The 12,624-nt window shown below is 39.3% G+C and overlaps 1 protein-coding gene across 1 annotated transcript in view; it reads right to left on the bottom strand.

Annotated features, from left to right (window-relative positions):
* Positions 1-12,624, bottom strand: part of PHEX (phosphate regulating endopeptidase X-linked) — a 223,791-nt gene that overhangs the window by 199,150 nt on the left and 12,017 nt on the right. The window contains exon 3 of the mRNA XM_002831452.4: positions 9,315-9,476. Coding sequence (XP_002831498.2) covers positions 9,315-9,476 — 162 coding nt within the window. The remainder of the gene's footprint in view (positions 1-9,314; positions 9,477-12,624) is intronic.

Here is a 12,624-nt window from a genome sequence, read left to right as displayed (position 1 = left end):
TTATTCATCTTTGTACATCTGTATCCCTTGTGTCTAACACAATGCCTCTTGCTAGATATGAATGAGGAAGTATAAATTCTGGTTATTAGCAACAATCTCATGACCAAACAGACTTAGAAGGAAATATGACATGGTGGATGTCAGAGTAGAGAGAGAAAGAAAAAAAATGTGATCCTTAATGACATGGTTCAGCTGCTGGATCAGCCCTTACCTGAAATCTACATAATTACGAGGCTTTTTGGTTACATGAATCAGCATATTTTATTGTTTAAGCCAGTTTGAGTTGGGGTGCCTGTTACTTATGATTGAAAGCAATTAGTGCCAGGAATAAAAGTAAATGCTCGGTAAATAAGACTATTTTCACAGAGTAGTACAATCAAAATGCTGTGCATTTCAATCTATTTGAAGTGGTGAACTTCCCCCCAGCTGAATATCATACAACTTGGAATGAATGTAATGAACAGAGCTGGTTCTTACCAAGCATATCCAACTTATTCGTAGTAGAAACCACTAATGACAGAGGAGCTACATTAAAGCAATAGGGGAAGAGATCAGATCTTAAAATGGAAGGCTTAGAGCAGACAAGAGTCAAAAAGTAAGACAAGGACATGCACTGAGGGTGGAAAAGCACACATAAGAAGAAAACCTGGCCGGGAGCGGTGGCTCACACCTGTAATCCCAGCACTTTGGGAGGCAGAGGCAGGTGGATCAACTGAGATCGGAGTTTAAGACCAGCCTGGCCAACACAGCAGAACACCATCTCTACTAAAAATACAAAAATTAGCTGGGCATGTGGCACGTGCCTGTAATCCCAGCTACTCAGGAGGCTGAGGCAGGAGAATTGCTTGAACCCCGGAGGCAGAGGTTGCAGTGAGCCGAGATAGTGCCAGTGCACTCTAGCCTGGGTGACAGAGCGAGACTCCACCTCAAAAAAAAAAAAAAGAAAACCTGACAGGCTGACGGTCAGAACTACCAAAACACAAGCTTTTACACACAGTAGTCACTCTGATGGCCTCTTTAGTTCATTCAGCTATTTAGAAAGAGAACATATCCTAGAAATACATTCACATCTTCCACAGAGCCTTCAGAAAAAAAAAAAACCATTTCTACATTTGTCCAGTTTTCCAATTTTCAATGATTATGAATACATTATAGTTTACATATTTATGGGGTACATGTGATTATCTGATACAAGAATACAATGTGTAATGATCAAATCTGAGTAACTGGGATATCCATTGCTTCAAACATTTATCATTATTTTGTGTTGGGAATATTTCATATCTAGCACTAGGTCTGGTTTTTTTTTTTTTTTTTTTTTTTTGAGCTGGAGTCTCGCTCTGTTGCCCGGACTGGAGTGCAGTGGTGCTATCTTGGCTCACTGCAACCTCTGCCTCCCAGGTTCATGCAATTCTCCTGCCTCAGCCTCTGGGGTAGCTGGGATTACAGGCGCCCGCCACCATGCACAGCTAATTTTTTGTGTTTTTAGTAGAGACGGGGTTTCACCATGTTGGCCAGGCTGGTCTCGGACTCCTGACCTCAAGTGACCCACCCGCCTCGGCTTCCCAAAGTGCTGGCGTGAGTCACCACGCCCGGCCCTACCACTACAGGCGTGAGTCACCACGCCCGGCCCTAATCTGACAACTTCTTACCTTCTCCCCACACTCCATGCACCACGCACACCTACCAATACTCACATGGTATATCAGAGCAGGAAAACCATGAACAACAACAAACTTTTCAAGTAAAATTACTCAATCTCACATTCCAAAAGTCTTCGATACAGGCCCAAATCTTCATGCAGCACCCCTTTGCACATATAGGACTGTAGTGATATATTTGTAACTTGGCAATTTGTTGCTTCCTATGTGGCCACATGAAAAAGAGCCAGCATGATCTGAGAAAAATGGGAATCTTCTCTGAGGGGGTGCACCCAGTTTACATAGGAGACTCACACAAAATTACAGAAGCTGAGTTTTCACTAGTAATAAAAAGCCCACCACAATGGATGCTTGGTCCTTAGCACTTCCCCACTGCATCCCCACATTTACCAGTCTGATATTACTTGTTTCAAAGAACTTCATGAAGTGGCCGGGTGCAGTGGCTCACACCTGTAATCCCAGCACTTTGGGAGGCTGAGGTGGGCGGATCACCTGAGGTCAGGAGTTCAAGACCAGCCTGGCCGACATGAGGAAACTCTGTCTCTACTAAAAATACAAAAATTAGCTGGGCATGGTGGCAGGTGCCTGTAATCCCAGCTACTAGGGAGGCCAAGGCAGGAGAATCACCTGAACTTGGGAAGTGGAGGTTGCAGTGAGGTGAGATGGTGCCACTGTACTCCAGCCTGGGCAACGAGAGTGAAACTCCATCTCAAAAAATAATAATAATAAAATAATTTTTTAAAAAATTAAGAACTTTATGAAGTCAAAGCTCTACTATATATACAACATGAGGAAAATGACAATTCACTGTTTTCAATAATCTGAACTTCCTAATTACTAAATGACTTAATAGGAACTGAAGTTTTCAGATTTCCATTGTCTGCAAAAGATGATTTGGCTAGGATCATTTACAGAAAAAAAGATTATTGGGGGGGGGTATTTAATTACGAGAACTATTTGAATCTCAGCCAGAAGGTATTTACAAATAAATGGTCTATGAATCACAATCATCTCTATCTGTTCATTAATGCAGAGTCCCTACTTCACCTTATTGTTCTGCTGAAGCTGTGCTTGAAAATAATATATTGCATTTCTTCACAAAATATTGGCAAAGATAGCTATTCCGTAATAGAGATGATCTGGCCGTACCTTGAGTCATCTGTCTTCTATGTGACATAAGTGTTCTATCTCATTCATTGCCTCATGTTTCATAAGTGCTCATTTGCTAAATTTCCATCTGCTCATTCATAAGCAATGCATGCTGTGTCTTCTTCATGGTCACATGAAGACAAATTTGGGGGGTTTACAGAATGTGGATCTTAAGACAAACATATGATTATATTTGGCTTTTTAAAAAATCTCATTTCTTGGAGAGAATAAGAAGTAATTTTATTTCCCAAGTAGGAATCTGAGTCTTATATGCCATTCAAAGAAAAAAATTCACAAAGCCAGGTTGCTCACTTCAGTAGAGGACAATTTTTCATCAGCCAGGTCTGTCAAGTCCATTTTATTTCACAAATTGGACAGCTGTATCTGTGTGTTTTCTATCAGCCTTAAGAAAATGGTATTCTTTTGATTGGTAGTATTGGGTTTTATTTTGGGATGTTCTCTCTTTTTATCAAGAGTGAGGAAAAATATCTTGACAGTATTCAATATTTTTGAAAGCACATGATATTTACACAAAGGATAAGACCAGAATAAAACTTAAAGCATTTGATAGACATTACTTCATGAATCTTAGAACTATCTTTGAAACAAAGAGAGGAACAAAGGACAAATATTTACGGAAGGTCTGCTATGTGCCAGGAACTGGACTGGGTAATTTATATAAATCATCTCCTTTAATCTTCACAAAATCCCTATGATATGGGTATTCCTTTTTTCCCCTTTTTTCAAAATATATATATATTTTTTATTTCAATAGCTTTTAGGGTACAAGTAGTTTTTGGTTATGTAGGTTAACTGGATAATGGTGAGGTCTGAGATTTTAGTGTACCTGTCACCAAGTAGTGTATTTTGTAGGCAACCTGTAGCTCTTTTATTCCTCACCCTTCTCCCACCCTCCCCCTTTTGAGTCCAAGGTCTATTACACCACTCTGTATGCCTTTGCATACTCTGATATGTGTATTCTTATCTCCATTTTAAAGATAAGAAAACTGAACTAGGTGAGATCAGTAATTGGCCCAAAGTGATATAGAGGGTAAATGAAAGGGAATCAGGATTCAAATCCACCTCTTGATGTTTCTAAACTCATGCTCCAAGTGGCTTACAATGAAGAAAACATAAAAAATAACCTAAATAACACAGGCATTGATTAAGTAAATTATAGTATATCCGGCTGGGTACAGTGCTCACGCCTGTAATCCCAGCACTTGGGGAGGCTGAGGCAGGCGGATCACCTGTGACCAGGAATTTGAGACTAGCCTGGCAAACATGGCGAAACCCTGTCTCTATTAAAAATATAAAAATGATCTGGGTATGGTGGTGCATGCATGTAATCCCAGCTACCTGGGAGGCTGAGGCATGAGAACCACTTGAACCCAAAAGGCAGAGGTTGCAGTGAGCTGAAATCGTGCTACTGCACTTCCAGCTTGGGTAACAGAGCAAGGCTCTGTCATAAATAAATAAGTAAATTAATTAATTAAATAGAATGTATTATATGATCCCTTAGAAGATATGTATAATTTTATACCTATATTTGCATTTAAAAAGTTGTTATTGCTGGGTGGTGAAGTATGCTTCTTTTGCTGTTTATCTGTGGTTGGTCTATGATGAGCCTGTATTACCTGGATAGAATGATAAATGAATAGATAGTTGGATGACTAGGTAGATAGACTGACAGACACATAAATAGATAGATATAGAATATGTTAAAAGATATAGATAGAATTTAAAGATTCAGTGTTTCAGGAAAAGAAATAAGATTTTTAGCACATTTGACATTTGAAAACCTCTATACACTTTAAGAATATCTAATCATCTGTAACATACTTGCAGAGTTCAGAAAAAAATCTATATATCTGTATCTATATTTTTATCTATACATTTATAGATATATTATTTTATCATATACTATCTGCCCATGTGTATAAAAGTATATAAGTATATATGTAGAGGATGATACACTATATATACATTTACAGATGGACAATGAAAGTATATATATAATAGAACAAATGTAGTAAATGGTAATAATCAGGGAATCTGGGTAAAGGGTACATAGAAGTTCCTTGTGCTATCTGTTCAACTTCTCAAAGTTTGAATTATCTCAAAATAAAAAGTTTTTAAATCTAATGGATATTTTATGCGGTTGTTTTTTGGTTTTTTTGAGATAGAATTTTACTCTGTCACTCAGACTGGAGTGCATTGGCACCATCTTGGCTCAATGCAACCTCCGCCTCTTGGGTTCAAGCGATTCTCCTGCCTCAGCCTCCTAAGTAGCTGGGATTACAGGCACCTGCCACCACACCCAGTTAATTTTTGTATTTTTAGTAAAAACAGGGTTTCGCCACATTGGCCAGGCTGGTCTTGAACTCCTGACCTCAAGCGATCCACCTGCCTCAGCCTCCCAAAGTGGTGGGATTACAGGCAAGAGCCACTGCGTCCAGCTATTTTATATTTTACCTATTTTTGTTAAAAGATACTAATTTTAAGAGATCCTTTTCCACCATTTGCTCTCCTTCTTGACATATGAAGCAAGAACCCTACAGTCAGTTTGTGAATTTGGCCTTTACAGTGCTTGTCATAGAGTAACTTGGGATTTATTGAATTATGTCTTTCCCAGAGCATAGAAACATATATAGGAAGCCTCCCACTTTGTTTGACAAGGCCAGCACAATCTTAACAACAGAATTTGACAAACCTAGCACACAAAACAATCACAAACCAATATGAATCATAAATATAGAGACAAATGTATGAAACAAAATGCTAGCTTCTTCAATTCTGGTAATGTCTTAAAAAATACAAACCATTAATAGGCAGGATTTATTTCAAAATTATAAGTTTAGTTCAGCATGGGTAAATCAAGACAAGTTAAAAGAGATACTCCATCTGAGTCTCTTGATAAATGGCAAAGAGGCATTTTTCTTGGGCAGCAGCTTTTTGCAAACTAGGAATAACAGAACACAAAAAAGAATAACTATCTAAAAGAAACAAACAAAAAAAGTTTATGTTTTCAGGGAAAATACTGGAGGCATTACCACCCAAGCAAGGAATAAGAAAATTACACCCATTATCATTGCTATTATTCAACACCGTTCTGGTTTTCTTTTTTTTTTTTTCCTGAGATGAAGTCTCACTCTGTCACCCAGACTGGAGTGCAGTGGTGAAATCTCAGCTCACTGCAACCTCCGCCTCCTGGGTTCAAGCAATTCTCCTGCCTCAGCCTCCTGAGTAGCTGGGATTACAGGTGTGAACCACCATGCGTGGCTAATTTTTTTGTATTTTTGGTAGAGACGAGGTTCTACCACATTGGCCAGGCTGGTCTCAAATTCTGACCTGAAGGTGATCCACCCGCCTTGTTCTCCCAAAGTGCTGGGATTACAGGCGTTAGCCACCATGCTCAGCCTATTCTGGTATTTCTTAACTTTATTAACTATCTAAAAAATTCAAAGAAGCTACCAAGGAGCTATCAACTAATAAGACAGTTCTAATTGAACCCAACACATACATTCAAAGCTTTACTTTATACTAGGCATCAGGGATTGGCAAACTGTCTATAAAGGTCAAAGAGTAAATATTTTAGGCTTTTTGGGCCATCCAGTTTCCATTGCAACTATTCGACTGTACCATTGGAGTGCAAAAGCAGCCATTGATAATTCATAAGCGAATGGGTGTGGCTGTGTTCCAATAAAACTTCCAGGCAGTGGATTGGATTTTGCCTACTGGCCATGGTTTGATGACTTCTACTTTATACCACAGAAAGCAGTTGATGGGAAAAAGTTATCCTTTAAAACATCAAAAAAATATAAAGACCTAGAAACAAACTTTTTTTTTTTTTTTTTTTTTTGAGACAGAGTTTCATTCTTGTTGCCCAGGCTGGAGTGCAATGGCATGATCTTGGCTCACTGCAATCTCTGCCTCCTGGTTCAAGTGATTCACCTGCCTCAGCCTTCTGAGTAGCTGGGATTACAGGCACCACCACGCCTGGTTAATTTTTTTATTTTTAGTAGAGCCGGGGTTTCGCTATGTTTGGCTGGTCTTGAACTCCTGACCTCAGATAATCTACCTGCCTCGGCCTCCCAAAGTGCTGGGATTACAGGCATGAGCCACCGTACCCAGCTGAAATAAACTTTCTTAAAGGCAATTTGGCTATATGCATCAAAAATGAAATTTAGAGTACTCTTTCAACCCAATAATTCCATTTCTGGAAATTTATCCTAAGGTTACATTTAGATAAGGACATAAAGACGTGTACACAAGGATGTTTATTACAGTGTTATTTATAATACAAAAAGTTGGCCAGGCGTGGTGGCTCACGCCTGTAACCCCAGCACTTTGGGAGGCTGAGGCAGGACAATCACTTGAGGTCAGGAGTTCGAGACTAGCCTGATCAACATGGTGAAACCCCATCTTCTACTAAAAAATACAAAAATTAGCCAGGCGTGGTGGCAAGTGCCTGTAATTCCAGCTACTCGGGAGACTGAGGCAGGAGAATCACTCATTTGAACCCAGGAGGCGGAGGTTGCAGTGAGCCGAGATCGTGCCATTGCACTCCAGCCTGGGTGACAAGAGGAAAGAAAAGAAAAGAGAAAAGGAAAGAAAAGAAAAGTTATCTACTGACATAATCTATGTCTATGAGGAATGCATAGCTTTAAGTTACAGAGTAGTATGTATAATACCAACTAATTTTTAAAATTAAGTTACAGAGTAGTATGTATAATATCAGCTAATTTTTAAAATACATAGGTGTGCATATGAAGTTATGCATATGGACCCACACATGCAACAAAACCTGGAAAGAAATAGCCCCAGTTGTTTTATTAGCAGTTATTTCTTGTGACGGATTTATGAGTGACCTTTCTTCTAATTTTTGCTCTTTTTTTATTTCTTCAATGGAGCTGGGAAATAAAATTTTTGATTTTTAAAAGGAAGCTAGCAAATACAAAAACCCTGTGCTTAACAATTTACTTGCATTTCTATTGATTTTGAAGGAGCCTGTAGATGGTACCGTCCTCAAACAAAGCATATTGATACTGATTTTAACTTTTATGTTAAAATTCCACACACCCCTGGAAAGTTAAGTTATCATTAACCACTTCATGTCCTGAAGATAGAAATCTTTGGGTTATAACTAATGCAAAAGGAGCATATGTCTGGAAATCTTGTAGTTTTCTTATCTTTCAGTAATGTTTCTGTATGCATGACTGTGCGCGTGTGTGTGCGTGCACGTGTGTGTACACATCTGTCTATTAAGAAAAGCCAGAGAAGGGAAATAGGAAATGGACAAGAATGGTCAATCAAAGACCAACATGAATTAATGTTCTACAGGGAAATAAGTATTAGTAAACTCACTCCTCAAGGTCTTATTTATGATTTTATAGTATGAGAATTTTCCTTTTGGGTTAGGAGAAAACCCTGACACCCTTGTAAATTCCCATTTATAATTTACCAAGACTAAATTTGGGTCTCCTAATAGAAAATATAAGTCCATGTGATTTATATCTAGTTGAGAAATTTAAGCACATTTTTCCTTACAATTGACAATAGGTATCTAATTATTTATTTTGCCAAGAGTTTTACTTATTGTAAAATGATACATATTTATTTTTCATGTATTTAAAATTTTGGGAAAATGTAAATGGGAAGGGAAAATGATTTTTATAACTTATCAGGAGTTCTTTGTAGGTGTTACTGAATGCAAGTTACATGGTGTAACTCACAGTTGTCAAAAAGAGCCAAAAAAAACCATACTATTTTTGCCTTCTCAAAACAATTACCTTATCTGGCTTTGAAATCTTCCTACTTCCCTCCTGAAGTGGCCTTCTCCAATAGCTTAGCATAAAAATGAGATCCAATGCTAACAGAATATCCTCCAATAACAGACATTTCCAACTTTGGTGGGGGGCAGGGGGATGTATTTGAGAACATATGTATGTTTGTATGCATCCACGTGTGAGTATGTGTGTGTGAGCTTGTCATTGCTAGAGTGGCCATGGGAGAAAAGTCAATCTCCCTAGAGCCAACTTAGAAGTTAACAAGAACAATATGACAACCACAAGGTCATCCAGAGTTCTCAAAAGTGATGTCAAAAGATGATGAGGTGTTAAGTACATTTTGTAAGCCACGAAAATCCAGGACACAATGAGCAAGAAATGAAGTTTACTCTGAATACAACAAATGAGTCTATTGATATAATTTTCATTAACTATTCCTTTGCTTCCAATCTCAATCAAATGCTCTTTATCCTTTGGCAGTAGAATTTACTATTACCAAACATGAACATAACAACCTACATGAGTCTTATGTTGAGATCTGGGAGTCCAGAATTCTGCAAACTTTCCTTTCAACCTCTCATTTTAAAAATTCTTGGAAATGAATTTAGCATGGTAGTTAAAAAGTGAGAAGTCATGCTTCAAATCCCAAATTATGTTTTTCCTGTCAAATATTGCTCTCTGTAAAGTGTATCACCAAACCCCAGTAGAAACTTACCCTTCAACTTGAGGTCAACATTATGTCTCAGCCAAGGATAAACCCCATAGCTTGGCATATCTTCGGGAATTGGATTATTGCTTATCCAGCCATCACAAGCAAACCGGAAGAAATTATCACAAGGATCCACAGACAGATTTACTTTACTTAAGATGGCAGCAGCTATTTAGAAAGAAAATCATAGGATTAATGATAAGCACTGAATGTTGTATACTGTTCTTTTCCAAATTAAACAATAATTTCATATCAGCCAGTTTCCAAGCCTTGGCATTCATATTTCCCCTTAAATAAACTCTCTGAATCTACCTCACTATATGAAATGACTACATTCAAAGTGAATGGATAGGCCGGGTGCAATGGCTCATGCCTGTAATCCCAGCACTTTGAGAGGCCGAGGCAGGTGGACCACCTCAGGTAAGGAGTTCGAGACCAGTCTGGCCAACATGGTGAAACCCCATCTCTACTAAAAATACAAAAATTAGCCAGATATGGTGGTGCATTCCTGTAATCCCAGCTACTCAGAGGCTGAGGCAGGAGAATTATTTAAACCTAGGAGGCAGAGGTTGCAGTGAGCTGAGATCACACCACTGCAGTCCAGCCTGGGGTGACAGAGTGAAACTGTCTCTCAAAAAAAAAAAAAGTGAATGGATAAAAGTTTGGTGGTATTATCATCACTGGTTTTTGCAGGGCCATCCCTAACATCTGTGGGGTATGGGACAAGAATACAAATAGAGTGTGTGGTCAATTGTTTGCAAAGATAACTGTGACTATTTCTTCTATCCTGCTTGTCCTTCTGCAAAGTGACCTTGCTGCTCTTCCCATCAAGTGGTAGAGTCTATTTCCCCTGCCTTGAATTTGGACTGACCTTGTCACTTGCTTTGACCAACAGAATTGGCAGAAGTAACTTTCTGTGAGTTTCAAAGCTAAGCCTTAAGAGCCCTTGCACCTTCCATATTAACTCCCTTTGAATGGAGCCCTTTAGCTGCCCTTTGAAGCAGCCTCCTGGAGGACAAGAGGCCACATAGAGAAAAACCAAGCCAACACAACTGCCAGACATTGACTGAGGCCATCATTCGCCTTCCAGTCCAGGCACCCGTCTAGCTGAATGCAGTGGCACAAATGAGCCTAGGCAAAAATCAGCAGAGAAACCATCCACCAAATCCACAAAATCATGAGAAATATCCAATCATTTTTGTTCCAGGCCTCTATGGTTTGGGTGGTTTGCCTCACAGTGAAGGCTAATGGAAACAGAAGTCCGTATGTCATCTATCTAAATATTTAAAAGTTATATTTACAAAATACTTTCAAATTCTTGAGCTCCTTGATATTCAGTGTAACTCTCAGAGAAATAAAGCCCCAGAAGAGACTCACAGAGATCCTGGAAGGGAGCTTGGGGCCATCAGGCAGGGAATTCTGGGGTGTAGAAGGAGAGGGCTGCCTACTTGGCTCCACAGACGCCTTGATTGAAGGAGAGGCATGGCCAGAGGAGGGCCAAAGTAGGGTGTTCTAAATGAGGGACCCAGGTCTAGCAGTAGAACTGAGTATGTGTATAAGTTAACAGAAAGACACAATAGACTCATCTACCATTTTTTTCCTCTTTCATAAGCCCATACACAATTACATATAGAAGATAACCCATAGGTAGGAGATGTGTGCATAAATACGTAACCATGAACTTTAAAAGAAAACCCTTCATTACAAAATGAGACGTTTCCAGAATTCCCAATATTGAACTCCAACGCTCTTCCAGCTGCCATACAATTGCTGGCTACCATTCTAGCACAAAGATATGTACCAATTGATTTTTTAAAAACCAGCCAATATTTTAATGACATTGGAAAGATGACATTCTGGGCAATTTTCATACTTTAAATAATGCCAGAATATATTTTTGTCTGAAGTAATGAAAACCCAAAGAGATTTCAGCTAAATATGAATGAACTGCCCCAAAAAAGTACAATCTGTGTAATTTTAGATACATATCTTACAGTTTGGTTACATGTGTGGTTCCTCCAGGTTTAAAAATAAGGTTAGATATTTCTCCAGCCTAGACTTTCTACAAAAATTTCAAACAGCCTTTTGTCTTCAATGAAGTGAATAATATAAAAACATCCTAATTTCTACAGGACCTCAAAATCCCCACCATTTTCAAACCTCCCCCAACGACACACACACACACACACACAAAAAAAACACTAGCAAAAAATTAGTTTAGAGGCCAAACACTGTGGCTCATGCCTGTAATCCCAGCATTTTGGGAGTCTGAGGTGGGCAGATCACTTGAGCCTAGGAGTTCGAGACCAGCCTGGGCAACGTGGCAAAACCCCGTCTCTTAAAAAAATAAAAATAAAAAATAAATAAAGACTTAGAAGTTTGATAAATTTCAAATTGGCTTAACATTTTTGTGCTTCAGAACTAGCATCAGTTATCTCTAATTACATTTTTAATTATTGCTACTTTTTTATTTTTTATTTTTTATTTATTTATTTATTTTGAGACAGAGTCTTGCTCTGTCGCCCAGGCTGGAGTGCAGTGGCATGATCTCAGCTCACTGCAAGCTCTGCCTCCCAAGTTCACGCCATTCTCCTGCCTCTGCCTCCCAAGTAGCTGGGACTACAGGCACCCGCCACCACGCCCGGCTAATTTTTTTTTTGTATTTTTAGTAGAGACAGGTTTCACTGCATTAGCCAGGATGGTCTCGATCTCCTGATCTCATGATCCACCCACCTCGGCCTCCCGAAGTGCTGGGATTACAGACATGAGCCACCCTGCCCGGCCACTTACTGCCACTATTTTATCATTAATATTTAATGCGCAAATGTGCTAGGACATAACAAAATCTTTCTTTTGGTTGGTATTTATATGCAGCCACAGAATGACTCTGCTCTGTGACACCTCAGAGACATGGATCACACGTCTCAGTCCCACATAACATTTACAGTCACACAGGGGAGCCCTCACCCGCATTTTTACCCACATGAGTACACTGTTTTCCAGCCTCCTTCTCAAACTTTCCCTGCCCCCAACCCTCAAATGTATCCTCTCCATCTCGCCAGTATTCTTGCAGATACCTAGAAAAACTGCAAGGTCAGCTCTGACCTTGTCCCTGATACAAGTTGGGAAATACATCACTCACATTGAATTTGGAAAGAAGCCTGCTGAGTGAGAAAACTCTAGTTTCAGCCTCCCAATTCATCATTCACAATTCACAGCGGGGCACAGGGCTACAGTTTCTGCAGGGGAACTGTGACTTCAAATTGCAAGGGACCATAGTTGTCAAGACACTGAAACGCCTTTCCCCCTACTCAGC

This window comes from Pongo abelii, chromosome X, assembly GCF_028885655.2.
Source record: "Pongo abelii isolate AG06213 chromosome X, NHGRI_mPonAbe1-v2.0_pri, whole genome shotgun sequence".
NCBI classification, from domain to species: Eukaryota; Metazoa; Chordata; class Mammalia; order Primates; family Hominidae; genus Pongo; species Pongo abelii.
Note: the sequence above shows the minus strand (reverse complement) of the source record. Positions and strands in the feature narration are given on the sequence as shown.